Raw genomic sequence first — 23,250 nt, 5'->3', positions numbered from 1 at the left:
ATTCTGTGGGGGTCCCGTAATCACATAATGATTTACCTGGTGAATGGTGCCCGCGTTATTTGCACAATCGGGGCTGGCAGCGGGCAGATGGCCGTTTCCACCAAACTGAGCTGGGTGGTGCCGAGTGGGAACTCCGCCGTAGCCATTCATGGGCCGTTGATCGGGGAGGCCATTATTGTAAGGCCCCGCGTCCTGTCGATGGCGAGGAAAATAATGGCTCTGAGGCTAATGAGTGTTAGAAAAGACACTAACTAGCAACGGTATATGCTTTACTCACCGGGATATTTGGGGTAGGTGGGACAAAAGGGGTGATGAGGTCAGTAATCGCAGCCGGTGGCAGAGGGCCAACTTGCTGGTTGGGTAGAGGTTGAGGGGCAGCGGCTGGGGCTTGTTGCTGAGGCTGAAAAACGGGTTGATACACGTGCTGCGGCGGCTGCGGAGGCTGCGGGGGCTGCGGGGGCTGCGACTGGCCGACAGCAACTAGGGGTTGATGCTGAGGCTGAAAAGGTGGAGGATATTGTTGCATGGGAGGCTGCGGCTGCGGCTGCGCAACAGGGACGTGGCCATCGAATCCCCGTTGGACACCGCCAATATGAACATAGTTTCCCTGCGGACCTGGTTCTCCGTTCGGGCTTGGCGTGAAGTTCGCTGAGTTCGGATTTTGTGGATCCATAACTGCGAAATGTAGATATGGACTTGGAGCTTTTCTTTAACACGTAATCTTCCAAGTAGTACGTGTTGGCGTAACCAATGCCGGAGCGAACGCGAGTGCGTTATGTAGATATTCGTGTTGAAAGCGCAAGGCACCAAGCTGCTGGGCCACGAAGGGGAATTATGCTGGCGATGTCGATAGACGAGTTGAATGTAGCAGTTCTGGTTTGGAGCCGAATTGCACAAAACCAGGGGCAGGGCGGTGCTTTTTTCCGCGCCGGGCGATTGCAGCTACCGCAAGAGGGAAGGAAGGCGCACCTCGCAGCAAGAAACGGAGGATCTGACACCGATTTTGAAAGAAAGAGGAAGATGCTTACCAAAAGTTAGACTATTGTTGTTCGTATTGCGGGAAAGGAAGCCTCAAGAATCTTTTTGAAAGTGAACAGATGTTGCCCAACACGCTCTATTAATTCTCTGGTGGATGGGGAGGACCGTCCCTTTATACCTGCCTCCATAGGTACTAAGTAGGTACCTAGGTAGTACGGTAGAGCAGGAACACGAAGGTTGACCAACTAGATACCATGTACCGGTCGAAATGACGATACTCTAGGGTGAGCAGGACAGAAAGTCTTAAAATGGGAGGGACTGGCGCGAGAGCCGGCGTTCAGCTTGTACGGTCTTCTACTTCACCAAACATGATCGAGTGGCTGGCCCTTCTGATCTAGCAGACTTCGAGGTCTCATGCTCAGAAAAATGCGAACTGGCCGTCTTTTCTTGCTGGTTAGGTCGGCCATTGTCCCTACCTAGGCAGTGCGGCGTATCAGTAGCTTTCTGATCGGCCATGGGAGGCCAATAAAATCTTTTCTTTTTTGTTCAGCACAAAGTACCAAGGTACCTAGGTAGACGATGCAAAATTAATCTTAGCATTTCAGTACATCATCCATTCACAGATTGTTATTCAGGGCATCGGTCCAGAATTATTATTTAAGGAGGTGGCATGAAAACCATTCAAAGACTTACCGGGCCAAGACCCGTCGAAGATATATTCTAAGTTCGGAGGTCAAGAAAGCACAGGACGTTTTGCGGCTCTTACAGTTCACTCTAACTGTAAATTCATTAGAGCTAGACGTACCGGCAATTCCTAATAATGGAGTAGCTAATCAAAACCGGTTCCGCTGGCCTTGAGGGTGGTTGCATCACATTAGGTGGTTTCGGTCTTAATCCGTACCGAGGTATGCATTCCGAATATGCATAGTCTCTTCACACAGGAGTAATCGCTCAATTACTAGTACCTAGTGCTCATTAAGAAAGCATCGTTGTTGAATGACTCAACAACCTGCGCCCAGCACCGAGGCACGTTAGTACCTACCTAGGTACTTCCGGCCTATAAGCCGCGCGGAATAGCTGTACACATGCAATAAATTGCGTGGAGCGTATGAAAACACTCGGGGCGGTCCATTAGTCGCCGTGTGAGCTATTTTCGAAATTCTGAAAGCCGGTGTTGTATGTCTACCTACCTAGGTATGCACCGATGTTTCTAACAGGATCACGCCGCTATTGAGTTTCCGTTCCCTGTCAAAATCAACTCATTTCCACACAGCCGTATACTCGACTCCGTGATAACCTTGGAACCAGTACATGAGATCTACGCATTTGCATACAAGTTCAGTGTACACTAAGAAATTATCATTTAACCGGACCGGCTTCAAGGTATTATGTCCTTAGAAAGAAAGAATAAAAGGTCGACGTCGGTCTAACGACCGGTAGCCTGGCTTTCTTAATCCCAGTGGTCTTCCTTCGGGCCGACCCCGGGGAGACACGAACTACGAGTAGATCCCGCCCACATTTAAGCTTGTGTCTTAGTTTTACTTACCACGAGTACTGGACTCATGGACCACCTCTGTACACGAAAACTACTAGTCGTGTCCTCTTAATCGCATGTTAATGAAGTAACTCACGCTAAGCGAAAACACGATGTAGCTTTGTTGTACTATTGGAACACGTGGCGCACTCAATGTTATTTCTCCCGCACTGTCCAGTTTGTGCTCGCGTTGGCCTCTTGTTCTTGTCCTAACGACTGCCAGTGGCGATAACGCGGCTTTAGATCTTCGACGGAGAAAATAGATCAGTGCGTCTCCAACAGCATTTTTGTTATTCTGGTAAGTGTCAAGCCCCAAGGTACTTCCGGCCAGTCTAATGTGGGGAGGCTACGCAATAGTGCCCCGGTATTATCATCACGGACGAGGCGACGTGGATTCAGTCAACAAGCGCTTTGGGGCCGCCGGCTTTAGCGTTTTGACTCAAGGCACACATCCTGTTCTGGTTGATCCCTCTTGAACGCGTTTCCCAAGGGAAATTCGAGTAAAACCGGATTTCTGTAGGTCATTTTCATAGGATATAGGGCGTTCGATCACCCTTCGCACTACGGGTGTGATCTTGAAGGGAAGTCATTTTGGGCTGGTAAAAACCAGGGCTCGTCATACCTCTTTCGGAATTTCTTTTAAACACCAAGGGCATTCTATATTTAAACACGCCCAGACTAAGAACTTAATATATACCTCTACACCTATTCTCACTTAGCCTATCTATTTTTCAGCCTTGAGACTAACTATAATCGGCCGCTATGGTCTGCAAACTAACCTCTTAGGGTTTTTAAAGCCAGCCCTATGGGAGGCGGGTGACTACTTGCTTCTACGTATAAGCGGCTTGCTAAAGTCGCTTTGTAGGCGCAATTACCATACCGGCTTCCCTCCGAGATCACGCCTTACTGTGGCAGGCACGAGAGGGTGCAGCTATGCCGCCCGTAGATATGTAGACGGCTAGGGGTGCAGGGTGGTGGCCATCTGTTTGCCAGCTGGTGCCAGCTGGTCGCATCTTGGAGCTCGAGGTTCGCAGGCAGGGCTTCTGACTGCAATCACACGCCAACAATGTTGCGCATCACACTTGCAAAGATCGTGGGTGCAAGAGGCTAAGACTATGCACAGCCTCTGGGCCTCTGGGCCTCTGATGAACCCCCAAAGTAGTGGGATAGCTCACCCAAAGTCAGTGGGCCTTGTCTAGTCACATGAGACTGATTCCTGGCTGTCTTGAAATGTCCTGTTCTCCAGCAGGGCCAGCGCCTCGCCTGATACAGACCAGTGATCATTGTGGGTCCAGCCTGTTTCTCGGCCCGTCTGGCACTGCTTGATACCTAGGTAGGCTTGGCAGGTAACTAACCAGCCAGGCAATGAGCGCAAGCACCTGCACTGCTGCCGTTCCTTTTTCGTCTTTCATCTTCATTCTCCTCTTTTTCGGTGTTCTATTACATGAATCTCTTCGAAAGAGACGTAACTACTATTTAAAGTCATCAAATATCCAACTTCCACGACCAAAATCAACGGATCACACAGTCACGCCGAAGGATCTGCGCCCAAGCCGCGATGGCTGTCGTGCATGACAACAGAGGACACCATTGGCGGATCTCTTGTCGTTGTGGGGTAGCACCGAATACTACTAATCGGTGCTGCGAACTCCTGCCGGTCCCGAGTCGTCCGAACTCCTACCGTTCGTGTGGCTACCCCGGACTGGCCACGCGAATGGGTTGCGTCTCAAGACCGTCCAAAGTTTCAACATCATGCTCCTTCGTCTCCACCCCTGCGGCATTGGTCGGCTTGGCAGACAATTGGGGCAAATGCCTTACTCATTACTAGACTGGACTGATCGAAGTTCTTGCACAATACCCTACGCATGTGCGTGTATGCCGTATGTAAGCTGCAGCCTGCGCCTCTATCCCCACATGCAGCCAGGAAGTGGCGCACCACCTGCAGGTTTCCGCTCCCATGAGGTCGGATGTGTGTGCCTACTGGTTCCCTCCGGGGCTCCTTTTTGTTATGTTCAACAGTGAATAATGAATGAGATTCTAAGTATGCTTTCCAGCTGCGACTTATTCCTGGAACTTTTGGACTAGGTCACTCGTATTCTTTTTGCTGGACGTGTTTGAAGTGGTAGCATGGTGAAGACCTACGCATCCTTCAAACCGGGCCATGATGATACATAGTGAAGCTGCAAAAAGGTCGAGACCTTACGCCAAGCCCAAGTCACATCTTCGACGACCATGGATTCTCGTTGGGCTACATTGCATGCAGGTTCATATGAGATGATTGCGAATTGCCCTCGGACTCATGTTTTGGCGAGACCGAGGCAGTCACCATATCGGGCCACCCACACTCGGCCTCCTACATGACACCTACTAGGGGCGGCCCCAAAACAGTGCAGTGGGCGAGGGCCACGTTCTGCACTAATGCAGGCGCACCTTTCCGGGTGCCTGGACTGATCATACATCGCATTACTGATGGGCCTTGACTGCCTCCATAACTGCCTCACCAACGGGCTCTAACAACTGTGGCCATCTCAAGTTGAGATCCGCGGGCGTGAAACGGCCTGGGGAGCGGTTTTGGCCAAAGCAGGTGTCTTGAGTCGTCTGTCACTATCAATTCGGAACGACCACTTGGATTGCTGAAGGATACGGTCTGTTTAAATTTCCCACATTGTATCATGGTGTCTGTCTACTTAAAGAGACGCATCGTCCGCGTTAGAAATCGCTTTCTCGTTCCATTCTCATCATCACAGTCTTTGTCAAGTTTCTCCATCTTCTCTCTGAGACTAACTCTGGTAGTAGTCTACTCCATTCTCTATTCTCTGCTCCTGTCTATCCTTCACTTTCGCTGTACTTTCCCAAATCCTTACAAATTTACTGCTGGCCAGTCTTGACAACACTGCTTCATAATTTCAAATCTCAAGGACCTTTCCTCCACTACAATCAATAATATCATCACCCTTTATTCCAGTCAAAATGCAGCTAACATCCACTTTCGGCGCGTTTCTGGTTGCGGTCACCGTGGTTCACGGCGCGCCCCTTCTGGTCGAGAGACACGTAGACCGGACGGGCAACATGACGGCCAACGCAAACCCATCTGGGCCCATGTCCGGCTTCCGTGGTGGAGGCAACGGCTTCAACCGTGGAAAGATGCAGGCAATGGGGAACAACGTGCCTTCTGCGGGTGAGGATGCAGGCAATGACGAATCGGGCACGGATGGAGGCTTCGGCCAGATTGGGGGCGCAGACAGTAATGAGGGCACGGCCAACACCAGCGGTGCAAGTGAGGACGGAGGTTCGGCCGATAGTGCAGGCTCCGGCGAGAACGGAGGCTCCGGCGAGGAGGCAGCCTCAAGCGAGAACGGAAGCTCAAGCGAGGAGGCAGCCTCGGGCGAGCAAGCAGGCTCAAGCGAAGAGGCAGCCTCAGGCGAAAACGGAAGCTCAGGTGAGGAGGCAGCCTCAGGCGAGAACGCCAATTCGGCAAGGGGCGCGAGTCCAGGCGGCGCGACAAATCCAAGCACTTCTGAACCGGGCCAGGGTAGTGGTGGCAAGAAAGGCAAGAAGGTTCAAGAGCGCAACGCTGTGGGTGATGCGGCCAAGGCTATCGCTGAGGCCGCCGAGCGCATCAAAAACTCCCAACAAGGCGGCTCTGGGGGTGGGGAGACCAGCGGCCAGGACTCTGGAAGCGGGAGTCCTCCCCAGGGCGGCGACTCCACCGGCAAGCCTCCTGGGGGGCAGACAGACGGGGGCTCCGGTGGCCCTGGTCAGGATAACTCTGGTGGCCCAGGGAACAGCTCTGAGCAACCCCCTTCTGAAAATACGCCTTCCAAACGCCAGACGATGGGTTCTGACGGCACTCCCGCCAACAGTGGAAGCGGAAGTCCTCCCCAGGGCGACTCCACCGGCAAGCCTCCTGGGGCCCCGACAGACGGGGGCTCTGGTCGCCCCGGCCAGGACAACTCTGGTGGCCCAGGGAACGGCTCTGGACAACCCCCTTCTGAAATTACAGCTTCCAAGCGCCAGACTATGGGTTCTGACGACGAAGTGAACCAAACCAAGGACACTGCTCGCCCGGATGGTACTGGCCAGACTGAGGATACTTCCAGCCGGACCGGTGCCGATAACGGGGACGTTTCTCAGCAGGACAGCACGCAGGTCCCCCCACAAGGCATGGGGCCAGCTACCATGCAGGGGCCAGCTTCCATGCCTTCACGTGCTTAGTGTTTTGATACTCGTTTTAGACGCACTACGACAGCCGCTCAACTCAAGGATGACATGGCCAATGACCGGTTGGAGATCAGTATAGTACAAAGAATGGTGCCAGGAATGGGTGTTGCTCTTATCTGTTAGATTAAAACTAGAAAGAATAAACTCTTATAATTTCTATCTGATCACTTAATTTGACGGTATTGAAACTGTATGTTTATATGTTGCACCCTGTCTGCACAGATTAGCTCAAGGATCTGCAGACAATCCCTCGCCCATCGCAATTATGCACTTTTCTTTCTCTAGCACGAGGGACTTGCATGTATCTTCGGCCAGGCAACAACGATGCTTCAATGAAGAAACCCATACCGCTCATAAAGGATTATGCGGGTTTCACAAAGATATCTGCCACAAGACCCTTTTCCTGAGTCTTATGATTGGACTCTGATCATGAAAACACCATTGACACTTGTCACTGATTGCAAGGGTCCTGCACATATATCCCTCAAGGATAGTGTTTCTTTTCAGTTTCGTTTCAATTTCTACTGCCCCATGTTCGGATTTACGGCTTATACAGCCAAAACCCCGCCTCCTGTAATATGAAAGCGCATCGCTAGCGAACATCATAACAAACCGGTATCCTCAAATATGTGGCGACCACTCGGGGCACACGGGACGAACTTATCTTGGACCCAGTTGGAGTGTTGAAATGGCAGAAGTTTTCTTTTAATGCAGGGGCTGGCATGCATACGAGCTTGCGCCGTCAGCCTCTATGTGGTTTCGATTCTATTCCGTATACGTCCAAGGCTATACATGGCGCCTTCATACAGTGGTAAGCACTCAAGACCTAGCGCTTGGAAAGAATATAATATCAATAATAATAGTTATGCGATAGGTGCTTATGGCCTTAGCCTTACGACGTATAGATAAGGCTAAGGGGCACCGTCTTGACGACGGCGTTGACTAGAACGCCGCGAGGGAGTCATACAGCGAGACTAGGTCTAAAGATAGTCGCTATATAAATAAATCACACAGAGGGAATCCCAGCCAAAAAGTCGTCCCTCCATACACACACATACACACACACACACACCGTCAGCCTCTATAAAGCCGATAAGGCGACGAAGACGGTCCTCTGACTTGCCCAAGAAAGAGTTCAAACATACATGCAGTTTTAGAGAGTACCTGAAAGGAATGTGCCACCTTCCCCGCTCACAGAGAGCGACTTGGTGGCATACAGACGTGGGCGTCATTTCACCTACTTCACTTTTACGCTTCACCCCTGACTGGTTACCTAGGTATGCGGTGATCCCTACAGCAACGGTTGGAGTCACTCACTTGGACGAACCTCAACATTAACCGTAACCAAATTCTAAGAGGGTTCCGTTTGATGAAATCGGGCTCACTTATGACAACCCATGGAAAACACCACCATTATCCCCCAACTGAACCCAAGGCCCCAACTCCATCACCTCTCGAACAAACAAAGTCACTATACGTGCAGCAAGCTTATGGGTGAATGTCCCGAAGTCGTCGTTTACCTCTGTTGCCTGAGCCCGTGTCAGACTCTGCCGACCATTCCTTCTACACACCATCCTCCAATGCAATCGCATTCTCTGCCTCAATCCCTGGCCCCTTGCATTCGCAACCAACTTAAAACACCCTTTTCAATTACCAGTGTCGTGGCAATCCCTTCAACACCAAACCAATATATCAGACCTCACCCGTAGCGCGGCCCTTACAAACACGTCAGCGTCGACAAACCTCGTTTGTAAAACGCGACAGTCAGCTCCGCCCGGCGATTTGAAACCACCACGATGTCGTCTCAAAAGGACAATGCCTCGCAGCCCAACCAGGCCAGTCAGCCCAAGATATCCACTCCGCCTGAGCAGGCAACTCAGCCCGAGCGCCCACCCGGACCCCCGTCCGATGATACCGTTCTCGTCTGGCACCAGGTCAAGGTCTACCACGCCTTACCAAGGCCTACCATGGACGGTGTGTATGCCGAGTTCCGAGAGATATTCGATGGGTGGACCAAGGAGCGGTTCCAGAATGTCCACCCTGACGCCCGTAGGGCATTGAAGTACGCCCTTCGCACGGGGGGAGTCTACACGGGACCTGTGCGCAAACATACAGCAGAAGCCTTGGCAGATATCGCCCAGCTGCCATGTGTCGAGAATGGGATGTGGCCACCCGCACCTCCCTGGGACCGCCAAGAGTTCCTCCAAGCGAGCTTTACCCCAGGGGGAGAAGCAGGACTTTTGCAGTGGAAAGAGTTGGACATTTTGAGGCGGCTAGATCTGCCGCCCCAACTGCCACCTCCTTCGACACCTGCTCCTCAGGGACAAATTCCAGCTCAGCACGTTCCTCAGCCAGTGCCATTTCAGGCCCTCCTCAAGGACCGTTTGTCCTTGGTCCTGTCAACGGCACGCAAGCACAGCCTGGTCCGGCCACGGTTTGGGGACCTACTCAGCAACCTCCCTGGCCCCCTATCCAAGGAGCTCCGGTTCCAGGGCAAATTCGTCAAGCGCAGAATCTAGCTCTGTTACAGGGGCAAGCTGGACAGGGCCAGCTGCAGCCAGGTCCTCAGCTGCAAACCGACTCGCCACAATTCAACTCCGGGTCCACACAGCCGCCACAGCCAAACCCTCGACAGGCCCCTAGGAATGGAAACCGCGGTTATCGATCAGAACCATACCCATCGTCGTTCAACTCGTACTCCAATCCCACATTCAGGGCAGCACTGCGGGGAGCTGCCGCGGTTTCACGCTCCCATACCCCACTGATCTCTACGCCGCTAGTGTCCGGTCAAACAGTTGACGAGGATGACGGCAACATTGGTGACAGCGACAAGAAGCAGGATTGAGAGGATCGGCTACCGAAGTTCTCGAGGAACGACGCAAGATGGGGGCCGAATACAATCGAGCCCCAAAGCTTTTACTGTCTTAGAAGGAAAGAAAAAAAAATGTTTGTAGATTGAGCCATGTGGTGGCAAGAGATCAGTTGATTGGGTGGTTGGGTTTTTTTGGAGCTGTTGATTGACAGTAATGGCGATGTGCCCAGGTGGTAATGGTCCCGGATGCATCGATGTGGTTCTGACACCACGATATGGAAACCTACACTTCGAGGGCGCTCACGCCTGGCTTCGACAGACTGAAGGCAAATGGCGGTCGCGGACGAGTTCATATACGAAAACGAATCGTCTGAGGGAATGCCAGAAGGATATCTTGTGAGCCCGTGGGAAACGACGTCCTCCAAGAGCCACTCCGTTGGGTGGGCAAAAACAACGAACATGATCGAGTGTCGGGTTGACGGGACTTCTGTAGTAGAGCGAAGAATGAAAGATAATACATTGAATCATCCTGAAGCTGGGCATACGGATTTTACATGCACTGATTTGGGGCTCAGGGACTGAACCCTTGTGTCATTAGAGTTGAGTTTCTGAACATCGTGGCGATTAAGCTATGCTGATGGAGCTGCCGGAACGAGAGTTTACTAGTAGATAGGGGTTTATTATCCCAATTCCATTATTAACTGAGAACCATCATGACAGTTGTCCTTCGTGAACCAGGTGCCAGTCTGTCTTGCTCTGACAGCCTGTCAAAGCAAGTATGCATGATCTTCATGTCGTGGAGTCACGTCCAGAGGTTATACACGTTTTCAATAAATATATTGGCTGCAGATAGCCACGCTGCATGAACCATCGGGGAAATGGTAAATTGCAGTGCCTTCATTCCACAATCCTCATGCTAGGCCATATACGATCCTCCATTGGACGAACTACTTGGACCTGCTCGTCAGGTGGTAGTTATTACCCTCCCAACGTCCAGCTTGCTTCCCAAACCAGAGAAGGTGTCTGAGCCGAAAGAAGAGAGAAAAAATTGACTGCGTTCATGTGCCACCTCCCTTCGGCATCTTAGTCTCCTCCGCGGTCAACAGGAGGGCCGGCGTTGGGGACATCCTCGACGGGGCCGAAAGGATCGTCGTCGGGGCCCAGAGGATCGTCGTGGGGTCCACAGATGACGAGGCCGTCGTTGGTCGAGATCTGGGTCCAAGGAGTTCCCCTTGAGGACGAAGACTGCCATCGAGCGGTGTTAGCATCGCTGTTCCTGGAATAATTGAAGCTTGCTCACCTGATCGCCCCGGTCATTGTCAGCTCCGCCCTTGGCCGGACGGTAGTGAAGATCCTTGAAGATCCGGGCGGCGCTCTCCGTCATGATGTAGGAACGCTTTCGCGGCTTGAACTTCTGCACTCCAGAGCTCTGATGTAGAGCAGTGCCGGTATCGCCGTCATCGTCGCCGCTGCCGTCGTCCTCGCAGGGTCGCTTCTCCATCTGCTTCTTGTTCTCCGCCGTCTTGTCGTCCTGCATCTTGTTGTCCTTCTTGGCCTCTAACTCGCTGCGAGGGGCTGTGACAAATTTCGTGGCGAAGGGAACCTCTGCATCCATGATGCTCTTCACGATCGCCTTGCTGTGTGTGAGAGCACTGCAAACATCCCTGAGTCGCTCCTCGAAACTCATGTACCGGTCCATCTTCCAGACCTTTGGCCAGGACGGGATGTTGTAACGGCCGACGTGGGCGTCACAGGTGGCCACGAGAATCTTGCCAGCGAGAAGCTGCACTTCCAAAGTGGAGAGAGACTTGACCGTTTGCACTGCGGTGTTTCCGTCGCCCAGCTGATCATTCTGGGGCTTGTCCAAGACGTTTGTGAAGTCAGTGATGGCGACTGCAAGGCGAGTAGTTAGAGTCACCCAGTCGGCGTCAGTCTCCGGGTAGCCCTCCATGGTCTGCCCATCCATGTCGGTCTTGTTGGACAGAGACTTGTACGCAGCATCCATGGCAAGGTACTCATCGCGGCTGTTGATAATGACGGGCTTGCCGCGGTTCTCCGGCAGCAGCATCTCTGCGATGCGTGTGCGCCGGTCCTCGAAGTCGTGTTCCCTCTGCGCCGCCTTCATGTCTTGGCCCCGTTTGTACTGCGATCGGATGTATTGCCTCTGGTCTTCAGTGATGGTCGGCGGCTGCTGTGGTAGAGGCTGCTGCTCAGACTCTTCCTGCGCAGCCGCAGACTTCTGTTTCTCGCGGCCGTCGTCCATGATCGACCGAATCTGCGTATTGTGGGTTTGCATCAGCCAAATCAGAGATTTTCGAAGTCAGAACCTTGGAAGTTATGGCGTGGTCATAGATGGGCCGCAGGACGACAATTCAAGTGTAAGAAGCCTGTTTGGCATGCTGAAGATGGAACCATACTGTAACATACCTTCAGAAGATTGATGCTGAAATTGCGCTGACCTCGGGAGTTGAGTTGGAGAGTGTGTGAAGACCTGGGGAAGGGGCCATGTGCTGGGTTGCTGGAGATTGCTGGGTTCAAATAGACGTCCCTGCCTGCAGTCTCCGGTCTGAAAGGTAACTGGTTGTCTCAGTGATCTGGAGACAAACGTGAGATGTAACTTCTTCGGCACTCCAGTTACATGGACCAGTTACACGACAAACAGAGAAATGCGAGTACTTAAGTAACTACGCAGTCAAAGTCATGACACACGGGTCCAGTGCGGTATCTGCCAAACGAGATCCAAACGCTGATCGGACAAACGACAAAGTGGCATGTTGGCTCTCGTTCGGGATGCCAAATAATTACGACTTGAATGATTACCGGCCCTAAAACACGATGAAGATACTCGAGCCAAATCCTATCGTCCGGCGCAGCATCCCGATGATAGTGATGGTGCCCATAGTTTTTGACCGGTCGGACCGTTCTCAGACGGATTTTCTAGACTTTCGGCATTCTGGCATTGCTGAATACCCCCAAGAGGCTTCGCTTCATATAGTGAATATTGTCCACTGGCTACTAGCCCTGGAAGATGCCCAGGTGCTGACAGGGCAAATCGCCATCGGGGCTTGTGACCTGATCGGTCCTCCAAGATTTGCAGCAGATCACACTGGCACCTCATCACCCCTCGCTTCCATGACCGCGGATCGTCAAGACACTGCTTTATCCTCTCAGACGGATGTCATGCCAGCCGCTCCCCAGCCTGTAATCAGCAGTCCAGCAGTAGCTTTGAATGCGGCTTGGCCCGGCACCCCTTCCAGCCAGCAAACGTACGAGTCTGCAAATCCGAGCCAGATGCCCACCACAACATTCACCGTGTCGACCTCTTTGAGCTTTCCTTGCAGATAGAAGACCCAAACAAGCACCCCAAACGCGCTGGTACGAATGGATCCGGAGAGAAAGACTGATTGAGCAGTTGGCGACTCGGCAACTCGCTGGGGCAATCCGTATTGTAGAATTGAGCCTTGGGGGTCAATTAGGGGCCACACAAGGCCTCCGACAGCATGTGCCGTGGCTACTGCGAGAGGGAAGAGATGTGGTAGTTTGAAATGGGGGAGCATCTTGCAGACTCGGTGCGTCGTACCGGCCCAGAAGGTCCGTGGATGCAACGCGGTTGCAGTAGAACAACCGAGATAATCCTGCTGGGTCATCTATACGGGGAGTCCCGTCGTCCCCGCACGGCCTTTTGGGTACCCTAATAAGAGCGTCGCGTCGGCGCGTGGCTCAATCGACTCAGGCTTTTGGTTAGGGCTGTTTTCGAAGGATCCAGGGAGGGGCAGGGGTACCATGTTGTGTAGGATCCTGAGCCCTGCTTATCCGAGGCCACAGAAAGATACTGGTCGAGCAGGGCCTTTCTTTCTTCATTTCTTCTACTTTGAATAGGCATCACTGAACCTAGGCAAGCTCAAATTGTATACTTCCCCCTGGACAACTCACTCATTTCGCTCTCCGTTATTTTGAACAATTATTTAGACAACCCACCTCTCCCGGCCTAACGCTCTCCCTGTAGTTGTGGCTGCAACAGGCTTCCTTCTGAGTCACCATCAACTGACATGGTGTCCACTCTGGATATCATGAGCATGTGAGCATGACACAGGAGCCTTCAATGTTGGATATAGATGGCATCGTACTAATGATGACCATAGCTTGCTCATAATACTGACGCCGCTGTCGTACTTGCCACAGTACACCAAGTTGATCACTCTCCAGAGTGTGGGTAGCATCTCGGTGACGGCGACCCTGATGCTCGCGCTTTGCGCTCAAGCACAGATTCCTACTATGTACTATCTCTTTGCCTGCCCAACATACAAGCAGGATGGGAACATAATACCCAAGCCTCCACGGCTCATGGACTGGCTCAATTTGGCCCAGTTACTCACTCAATGGCTATGCTCCTTGGTCATGTATGTTTCTACATCCCTGAATGTATCAGGCCATCAGAAATAGTACCACTAACCAGCTCGTTGAAATGCAGGCTAGGGCTTGTGCTTGCGGTACGAGGGCCGGCACACGACGATGTTGAGACAGATCCGGCAACCGAGACGACTATTGAGCCGGCAACAGAACAAACTACTGACGTGGTGGCTGAGCCGGAAAGTGTTGGTATGGCATCTCCGTCTACCAGGACCGCAGTATTGCTACTCGCTATTCATGCCATCCTCAGTGTCTGCTGGGCTGTCTTTGCCGGAAAACCAACCACAGACTGGCTAGATCTCACTTTCCCGGTCATCATGACCGTCAATTATGTCTGCATCAACCCTCTCATCACGATCGCAACCGGAGTCGCCTATGGGCTCCAGTCTTATAACACGTCTGGGGTATCTTTGGAGCGGAACGCGTTGAGCCGGGCCACAATCGTACGGCAGATCGTTCTTTTCTTGGCGTTGGCAGTGCTGTGGCCGATCAGGTTCCCAGCCCCAGTAAATTATAGAGAGATCGAGGATTTACACCCGTAAAATCGGGGGGTATACCTATATAAGTATATACCCTATATACTAACATTAACTTATATTATTACTTTACTATAGTTAATATAAAAGTATAATTATTTTCTATATATCTATTATTCTAAATTTATCTTTATTATTATTTTTATTTATTCTTATTATTACTTTAGTTTTATAGTTTTCTATTACTTTCTTTATCGTTTGGAATGTTTAGGGACTAATTTAAGGACTTTAATCTTCTTTTAGGTCTTTCTCTTATTATTAATAAGGTCCTTAATACTTAAATTTACCTTTAGTAATTAGTTAATAGTCCTTTAAGCCCTTATATAAAGCTTTTTTATTATTACCCTATTAGTAGAGGGTATTATTGTTAGTAAGGCTATTTCTATAGACTATTGCTTTTATAGCTAGTAACTTACTTCTTTTATAAGCTCTATTATTAACTATTAGTCTTATTAGATAACTTTACGTTAAGTCCTCCTATTATAAATATCCTTTTAGTTTAATAATTAAAAAGTATTATTATTTTATTTAAATACTAAATTTATATATTATATAGATACTATTATTGCCCTTATTTTATTACCTACTTTATTATTTAAATTAATAGTTATTAAGGTTATTTTTTTACCTATTATAACTTTATTATAGTTTATAAGGATATTATTTTTATTTATAATAAATATAGTAATATTATAAAGTCTTCCCTTCTTTATAGTAACCTTTTATGGTAAGTAAACTATAAGAAAAGAGTTTTTAATTGAGAGGTTATAATTTAATTAGTAAGTTTTATAGATATCTTCTCTTTTAAAAGAGTAGTTAGTTTCCTTTTTATTAACTATTTAATTAGTATAAATTAAGCTATATTGTATAAATATAGGGTAGTTATAAGTTATAAGTAAGTAATTACCCTATAGAATTTCTCCCTTTAGTATATATATTATAGTTTTCCTTATTACTAAAAGGAATTTTAGGGTAGCCTATATAACTTATAGAGGAAGCCTATTTAACTATTTTTATTTATTAAACTTCTTTAATAATACTATTTTTTATTAGGCTTTTATAAGGTGTAGGGTATAAGAATTATTAGTGATTATTTTATTAGTAGCCTTAATTAGGTAGAAAATATTATTTATATTATAGTTTAAATAGATTTTTAGTTTATAGTATAGTATCTTTATAGAGGATATTATATGTAAGTTAAAGTTAAGAATTTTATAGGTTTTATATATAATCTATTTAGCTATAATCTTTTTTTTTATTAATATATTAGGTTTAAAGGTAGGTAATAATTATTATTTAATTTAAAAACTTTTTTTATAGATATTATTAAGCTATATTATAGATTTTATAATTAGTTAAGTATTTTATAAGTTTTAAAAGGTTAAATAAGGATTATTAGGTATAGGGGATATTCTTTAAGGTAGGGATTTTTATTGGAATTATCTCTTAACTTTATATTAGTATATTTAGTAAGGTTGTTATTAAGTCCTTTACCTAATCCTTTTCTCCTTTAGTTTTACTATTCTCTTTCCTTTTTTTTCCTATTATTACTAATAGTTTTTATTATTTTTTCTTAATATTTAGGGTAATATTTATATTAATATAAAAAATATAAAGTTAATAGTATATTTAGGGGAATTTATACTTAAAGGTGTTAATTAAAGTGTTATTATAGTTAGTTATAAAGATTATTAGGTTATTAGTTTAATAATTATAAAGGAGTTTATAAACTTATTATAAAAGTTATTAAAAGTTATATTCTTTTTTATTATTAATAATGCCTATAAATAGGGGTAGGTTCTTTTTTATATAAGTTATAATAGTATTTTAGAAGTAGGGTATCTATTTATTGTTTATTATATAGATATAATTAAGTAAGAGGTATTATATAAATTAATTTTCTTAAATCTATATCTATTAATTAATTATATATTAAAAGATATTTATAATATTATTATTATTATTATTAGTCTATTAGTATTAATATCTTTTTTCTTTAAGTAGATTTAATATTATTTAAATTAGAGTATAAATATTTTATTTATCCTTTTATTAGTCTTTTAGTTAGTTTTTTAGTATATTTAGTTTTACTTTAATGTCTTTAAACTCTTATTAAAGTACTTATTTAAGTTCTTTTAGTTTAGTTATTAAGGGATTTTTTATTATATAAGTAAGGAATTTATGTTAGGGGTTTATTAGCTATAGTTAGCCTTATTGGGTTTCTATAACTTTTTAGGGATTATAATTGGTATACTGTTCTTTTTGAATAATAAGTTTCTACTTATTTTTTATTATTTTTATTATATAGGTAAGTATATGCTATTTATAGCTTAATTTAATTATTGTAGAGTTGGTTGTTATAGTGGTTGAGGGTTGTTGATTATTCTGGCTGTAGGCTAGCTGAATGTAGTTGGGGTCTAACTTTTAAGTGGTTGTTAGGAATTTAATAGACTTTATGGTTATGTTTAAATTAACCTTAAGGTTTTTATAAGTATTATATTTATTATAGAAAAGTTTTAAGTAAGGAGGAGGGTTAGAAAGGGCTAGTTGATAATTATTTATAGCTATAATTTAAGAGTTTTAATTAAGATAGTCCTTCTATTACTGTACCTTAAGGTTAGTATAGTTTAAAACTTATATTATTACTATAAGGGTGTTAAATTAGTTTTTGAGTAGTTAGAGGGTATTTTTAATATTAAATTAATATATAGTGATATAAATTTATAGGTTTGAAGAAGTGTTGGTGGGTAGGTAGGTGGTTAAAATAGGTGGGTAAAGAGGTGTTTGGTAGGATATATGGGTGAGGCTGTAAAAAGCATTATGGTGGGTAGTGTAGGTGGTTGATTGAAGTTAAATATAGTGCTCTGATTAGTTGGTGCCTAGGGTGTGTACTTGTACGGGTGTACCCCCCGATTTTGCGGGTGTGAATCCTCGATCTTATTATAGATATGCAGACCCGTGGCTGTTGACGGGATGGTATCCACTTGTCGGCTGGGCATGTGTTAATAATGCCCTCGTTGCAGTGGGTCAATGCATCGTCCTGTATAATTCCGGTGGCGCAGCTGCCGTCGGAACACAATCGGCGAACCAGGAAACGCAGCCTTTGTTGGGCGGGTGAGGCTGGCCCCTTACTGTGCGCAAGAGACACAAATGTGGAACGGCCGCAGACCAACGATTGATTTGCTCCAAGCATTCAGCCGCCATCACAAATCACGCCTAGAGTGGGAGGAAGCAATTAAGTTACTAGTAGTTGCTCAGTGGGATCCAAGTTGAAAAATTATTCAGCTCACGAGCCCTTCGCTAAGGTACTATATTATGTCCGAATATATTCATATGTGCATTATTGCTCAAGCTCCTCTCATAAATACAGCATTCTCCTCTCAGGTCATCTTCCGCCTCGGAACTCTCCAGACCCACGGATCAGCCCATCGCCATCAATTCCATTGTACCACGCCAATATTCAAAATTAACCAGTGTATGTGCAAGTGAGATCGTTACCAGAGGTGGCGCAGTTAGTGAGGACATTTCCGTCAGAATCCTTGATATCAATGATAGTGCCGCCATTGGGAGTGACGGTACCAGCCGAGCCGGAGGCAGAGGCGTCCGTGAAGGTGACCGTGCCAAAGTCGGCAAAGGGGATGAGGCTGCCGCCAGACTCAAAGTCCTCCACGATCCACTCGGCGTTGGTCTCGCAGAGAGTAGAAGGGGGGCTGCTGAAGGAGTGGGTGACCTTCTGGCCGGTGGTCAGGTTCTCAAGCGTGGCGACGCCGGCCGTCTTGGAGGAGGCGTCGACCTCCATGTAGATGGAGTCACCCTCGCTGATCTCGAAGTTGGAGAAGGAGTGCGAGTAGTCCGGGATCCACTCGTACCAGGCGTCGTACGAGCCGTCGCCGTAGAAGGAGATGCCCGTCTGCAGGATGGCGGTGCTGCAGGTGTCGCCGTCGATGCCGACCCAGGCGGACGCGGCAGCGCTGCCGCCGCCGGTGGCCCGCGGGGCGACGATGGTGCCCTGGACCTTGTTGAAGCCCTTGCCGATCTGCACAGAGCCGGACCAGTTGGACGAGTACTGCGGGTAGCTGGTGTTCCTCATGTTGGGGGCGGACACGTGCTGGGGGTGAATGATATCCCGGGTGGCACGCCTGGCAGCGAGGGCGGTGCCGGCAAGGGCGGCGACGGCGGCGGAGTACTTCATGTTGACTGAGGACTGGCTTGAAGAGGCAACTGGGAAAAGAAGGCAAGGAGTCAGGGACTTGGACAAGAGGGCGGCTTGGATCGAGGCTGCTGATCTGGAGCTGTCACCATCTTTGCAAGAGGTGTTTGGTCTCCAGCTCTTATAGAAATCGCCTTGACAGCAATCTTTGGCATTCCGCGTGCTGGCTTGATATGACCGGGCCTTTCCCGAATCACAAGCTATTCTGTTTCTCGTAGGTGTGATTTTTCAAAAGACCTAATCGTGGAGATATTCCGACCTAGGCAGGTTGCAATTGGGCGATCTTAACAGCTATAGGAGAAGCGCTTAGTACTGCATCATGAGAGAAGCCTCCGCTTTGGCGGAGTACCGATATATTGCTTTAGTATACTGTGGATTGGGTCAGTAGCACGGAATTCAGGACAAAATATTGTCCACATACCTTCCCAAAACGGACTGGACAACGGGAATCAAGCTCCTGGTACAGGATGACAGGCCGATACCCATATTGACAGCAGACTGAGTCCGGCATTGGCCTGCAGAGATGAAGACCCCAAATGATAGGGAGACGACTCGAGTCCAGTGAACTAACAGCGAGCTTCCTGAACAGGCTTGGCAGCGATCGTTCCTAGCAAAAGTTTAATCTTACCAGTCGGCTTGCAAGGATCACCTGTGTTTCTGCTGTGTCGATCTTTGACAGGCTTTACGAGTCGAGCGCCTACAGGGACCATGATGCCGCTGCTCAACCCTGTGTGGGTCGGTCATCCGTTAGGTGCCACGAGGCTCAGGGCAGACGCGCAGAGAACCACATTGGACACCGTAGATTCAACAGGAACCTGTTCGCTGGATTATACTCACTGATCGTTCGGTTGCCAATCTCTATGAGGAGGCGCTGCTCAGGCACAAGTTCATCCAGAAAATCATACCTAGATCGCTCGGATGCAACCGTTCATGACAGAGATGCAACCCACTAAAAAAGCTTGGTGAAAGCTTGTTGGGCCACTTTAGGCTTGTTTTGGATTGAAATGCCGCGGCTTCCCGGGCACCCCTGCCCTCTCTCTGGCTTAACTCCTTCAGGATAAAGTTCACTGTGTCTCTCGCGAACAATAAGCACCTTCTCTTTTCGTTCTTCGGTGGGTTCCGCAACTGAAGGTTAATTGAATCGCTGGCCGGTATCTACCTGCTTAAGTATCTTCGACCATGATGAGCCGGTAGCACCGGCACAAACAACCACGGCGGCGCTCAGAAGCATAGCATGGCATAGCGGCATGGAGCTTACAAAATACTAATTTATAGAGAGTGAGGAAATTTGCGCACACATTTTTAGAAGTCACATACTTTTTTAGCTGTTCAAAGAAGTCTTCTATAATTAATTTATGAACTGTGAGCCGAGGGGAGAACGCGTTCCTTCTGAGATAACGTGAGTGACGCGACCAACCGCCGAAGCGAGCGTGAATTCCGGGAAATTCGCGGGTCTGAATGTACGGAGTGTGCCCCATTATATGGGATAGTTCTTAGTTAGTAGAGGGGTGCGTGGCTTACAAAAATGGGTGCACAAATTTCCTCTCTCTTTATAGAAGGTGGATAGATTACCACACAACTTGATCCCGAGTATAGAAGCGTCCTGAAATGCATGGCATGTGCTAACAATCTTAGAGGACGATCAAGGACCGTATGCTCTCTGGGGAACATCAAGGTCGATCCGCAATCAAAGCTGAAAGAGCCTATACTAAACTGCATGTGTTTAGACTATAGCCTGAAAGTATCCACCCTGCACCTTTTTGGAAAAAGAAAAGTTAGAAATCAATCAAATTCTCGTCATCTCGAGACCTATGGATGATGCTTCTCACTCTATTCAATCCTCGCCCAATCAAATCGATCAGCTGCTTCGCTCTCCACCGGCATTTCCAAGTTCAACTGAACACCCACGGCGCGCAAGGACGCGCTCACATTCGATAGGGGCCCTTTATGTCCCTCTGTTATGTCGGCGGGATCCTGTTCCCCCTGACTGTCGCTCGCTGGCATCTCCTCATAGAGTTGCTTAGACACCAGCGTGACCTCTCCCAGGTCTGGGAGAGACGGGGAGCTGTCCCTGACGAGGCTCATGAGGACATTGGAATAAAACTCAGCCGTGGTCCACTGATTTGGGAAGTCTGGGTAGTACTTCAGGGAGTCCGGTTGATAGTCACGGGGCGTGTCGTGAGTGGTGCCCCAGTAATCGATCAGCCGGAAGCGAACGAGTGATGGAGGGAGGAGGTGCGGTATCTGCAGGGCGATTCCGACGTCCTGTCTTCCAAATAACCACATTGACTCTGTAGTCAAGTCTTTGAGCTTGCTCATCTGAGAGAGACTGGTCAAAGACGGTGGGTAGTCCTCTATGTAGCTCCAATGGCCGTAGCTGGTCGGGCCCGTTGTCAGAGACAGCGTTTCCAGTGTGTCCGCGAGTCTTAGCAGGGCGGAAGAGATTGTGAAGGGCAGGGCAGGGGTAATGGTCGTGTTGAACATGTAAGACGCGTCGTCATACTCGGCCTGGAGCGAGACGAGCTTAGGAAACGACAGCATCGTCGCCATAATATCGTCCCGAGGGCCTTGTGTGCGCATCAGTACTAGCTCTTTCACACTGTCTGCGACCAACTTGGAATTTGGATACTGCGTGAAGCATGCCCAAATGCCTCTATGGCACAAGTTGCCCTTTATCTCCACACGTCTCAAGCGCGGCGAGTTCGCCAAGAAAAAGAAAATGACGAAGCGCGCGCGATCTTGAGATTGCTCATCCTCATGAGTCTCGATAATGAGGTGTTGCAAGTCCGCGAGGAACCCATAGCCAGAAGGTCCAAGAAACCCAGGATTTCCGTGGCCATCTGCCTCTTCGTACCGCCATAGCAGCGGTTCTAGGGCCCTCATTTCTGGACTAAAACGCATATAAGATCCTTCGGGTACATCCTCACATCCGTGAAGTAAAAATAGCGATGCGATCTTTGGGCACAGGGCCAAAATAGCACCTAGTAGCCTCCAGGTTTCCATGGTATCAGGCCCGTAGATGCCCACTGTGGCAAGGTCAGCCAACGTTGTAGGTTGAATGCGGTATTGCGCACACTCGTGAATAACAACGTTGTGTCAATAATCATGCCAGATGCTTACTAAGTTTTGCGACCCGAAAGTCAATCTGCGCGAGAGGCCAAGAGTCCTTGATGAGATCCCAGCAATCTACAACGAGCGAATCGGCCTCATGTTGGCGGATCATGGTTGACTGCCTATTCGTGTCATCCGTGGATAACACAGTGACCCAAGCCAGGGAACGGACCAAGGGGCGGCGGTCTGGACATGTTGATATTGTGCGGAAAAAGAGCAAGACTTCCACCTGGTCGCTCAGGAGGACGGTACGATATAGATAGGGGGTTCCGAGTTCGTAGAAAAGCCTCGAGACCAGGACAACATTGGTCAGACTGGCTCGACTCTGGAAGAAATCCCGGCTCACATCGGGCTTCTTTGAAGTGGAATTGTATGAGGTTACTGGCTCGATTGGACGGAGCTGTTGGAACACTTTCAAAATAATTTCGCCTGGTAGGTCAAGCAAGGACAGCTGGCGGATGCCCTGACCGTTTCCGTTCACCGAACGCTCGACATGAGACCGGGATGAGGCCTCCAGGGGTACCCGTGTAGACATCGTAATCACCGGTATGCGAGGCACAAAAGTTGTGAGAATAACTGAGAGTCGGAATCAAGTGAGTGAACTGAGTAAATGGGGCGAGAGAGAGCCTTCGAGGGCAGCAGATGAGGTGAGGACGATGGTGACATCGCCGGCTACCTACGTATTGGCAGGTTACCGTGTGGTTGGTCGCAGAAGCGGCCGCTGTTGCCTAAGTATGCGGCCTAATCACCTGACCTAGCGTCTCGGCGGGCTGCAGCCCTCTGGACCACGGGAGTTGAGGTATTCTCATTGTCGAGAACAGCGCTTGATAATCAAGATCGACCTCGGTTTGAAATTCTGGCATTACTGCTATAAAAATTGCATTGCATCATTGATCCTGAAACTAGACTAGTAGTACTACTAAGTAGGGCAGTTACCCTGCTCAGGTGCATTCCCTTCTCGAATACATGTTGCTCACCCCCCTTCCCCCCCCCTCTTTTTCTTTTAATTCCACCACAGAACCGAAAGTCTGAGAGCACTTGAGGAATTCATTTTTTAATCTGTCCTGTTTTTCTGTTGCCAAACGAGTGAGCCGGCAGTTAAGCCTTAATCAAGTGATTCAAGAAATCAATAGGAACCCAAGGAAACTTTCAAATGTTAGAACTTGAAGCGCAAAGGAAGCAACAAAACGAGCTAATCACGAATACAATCGACTCCCCACAAAATTCTTACAGTTCCAATGTGGAATTCGTTCTTCCCAGCAAGGAGATGATGCTGATAGATGTGCTTCTCCCTCCACTTGGGCCCTACCCCACCGTAGCATTCTGGACTGCAAGTGCATTGTGTTCGAAGGTTAGCGCCATGCACTGTGGCACAGCTGCCACGGCAAATTTTTGGTCACCTCCACCTTGCGCGAATTGTTGCAAGTTTGGCACATTG

At 48.3% G+C, this 23,250-nt stretch overlaps 5 protein-coding genes across 5 annotated transcripts; 2 read left to right on the top strand and 3 right to left on the bottom strand.

Annotated features, from left to right (window-relative positions):
* Nucleotides 1-5,482: 5,482 nt before the first annotated feature.
* KVR01_013245 (uncharacterized protein) lies at nucleotides 5,483-6,727 on the top strand (the record flags this gene model as incomplete). The annotated part of the gene is given in 2 exon segments (XM_044791319.1): nucleotides 5,483-5,690; nucleotides 5,703-6,727. The coding sequence occupies 2 exon segments, from the start codon at nucleotides 5,483-5,485 to the stop codon at nucleotides 6,725-6,727; spliced, it is 1,233 nt and encodes a 410-aa protein (XP_044637699.1).
* Nucleotides 6,728-8,529: 1,802 nt separating this feature from the next.
* Nucleotides 8,530-9,578, top strand: KVR01_013295 (uncharacterized protein; the record flags this gene model as incomplete). The annotated part of the gene is made up of 2 exons (XM_044789893.1): nucleotides 8,530-9,115; nucleotides 9,148-9,578. 2 exons carry the CDS (start codon nucleotides 8,530-8,532, stop codon nucleotides 9,576-9,578), a joined length of 1,017 nt encoding a protein of 338 aa, XP_044637749.1.
* Nucleotides 9,579-10,628: 1,050 nt separating this feature from the next.
* On the bottom strand, nucleotides 10,629-11,808 carry KVR01_013297 (uncharacterized protein; the record flags this gene model as incomplete). Its single annotated transcript, XM_044785660.1, has 2 exons — nucleotides 10,629-10,757; nucleotides 10,846-11,808. The coding sequence occupies 2 exons, from the start codon at nucleotides 11,806-11,808 to the stop codon at nucleotides 10,629-10,631; spliced, it is 1,092 nt and encodes a 363-aa protein (XP_044637751.1).
* Nucleotides 11,809-17,957: 6,149 nt separating this feature from the next.
* On the bottom strand, nucleotides 17,958-18,683 carry KVR01_013282 (uncharacterized protein; the record flags this gene model as incomplete). The annotated part of the gene is made up of 1 exon (XM_044794319.1): nucleotides 17,958-18,683. One exon carries the CDS (start codon nucleotides 18,681-18,683, stop codon nucleotides 17,958-17,960), a length of 726 nt encoding a protein of 241 aa, XP_044637736.1.
* Nucleotides 18,684-20,109: 1,426 nt separating this feature from the next.
* On the bottom strand, nucleotides 20,110-22,484 carry KVR01_013280 (uncharacterized protein). Its single transcript, XM_044782402.1, has 2 exons — nucleotides 21,822-22,484; nucleotides 20,110-21,727 (listed from the first exon to the last, which is right to left on the bottom strand). The coding sequence occupies exons 1-2, from the start codon at nucleotides 22,345-22,347 to the stop codon at nucleotides 20,532-20,534; spliced, it is 1,722 nt and encodes a 573-aa protein (XP_044637734.1). The 5' UTR covers nucleotides 22,348-22,484; the 3' UTR covers nucleotides 20,110-20,531.
* Nucleotides 22,485-23,250: the final 766 nt, after the last annotated feature.

This window comes from Diaporthe batatas (genome assembly GCF_019321695.1).
Source record: "Diaporthe batatas strain CRI 302-4 chromosome Unknown Contig00025, whole genome shotgun sequence".
NCBI classification, from domain to species: domain Eukaryota; kingdom Fungi; phylum Ascomycota; class Sordariomycetes; order Diaporthales; family Diaporthaceae; genus Diaporthe; species Diaporthe batatas.
The sequence above is the reverse complement of the archived record's forward strand: the minus strand, read 5'-3'. Positions and strand labels throughout refer to the sequence as shown.

Bases quoted from the DNA above. Each gene is read 5' to 3' on its own strand.
- KVR01_013280 (XM_044782402.1), bottom strand. From the start codon at position 22,347: ATGTCTACACGGGTACCCCTGGAGGCCTCATCCCGGTCTCATGTCGAG. The intron at 21,728-21,821 runs GTAAGCATCTGG...ACCTTGCCACAG, and splicing joins CTTTCGGGTCGCAAAACTTA to TGGGCATCTACGGGCCTGAT.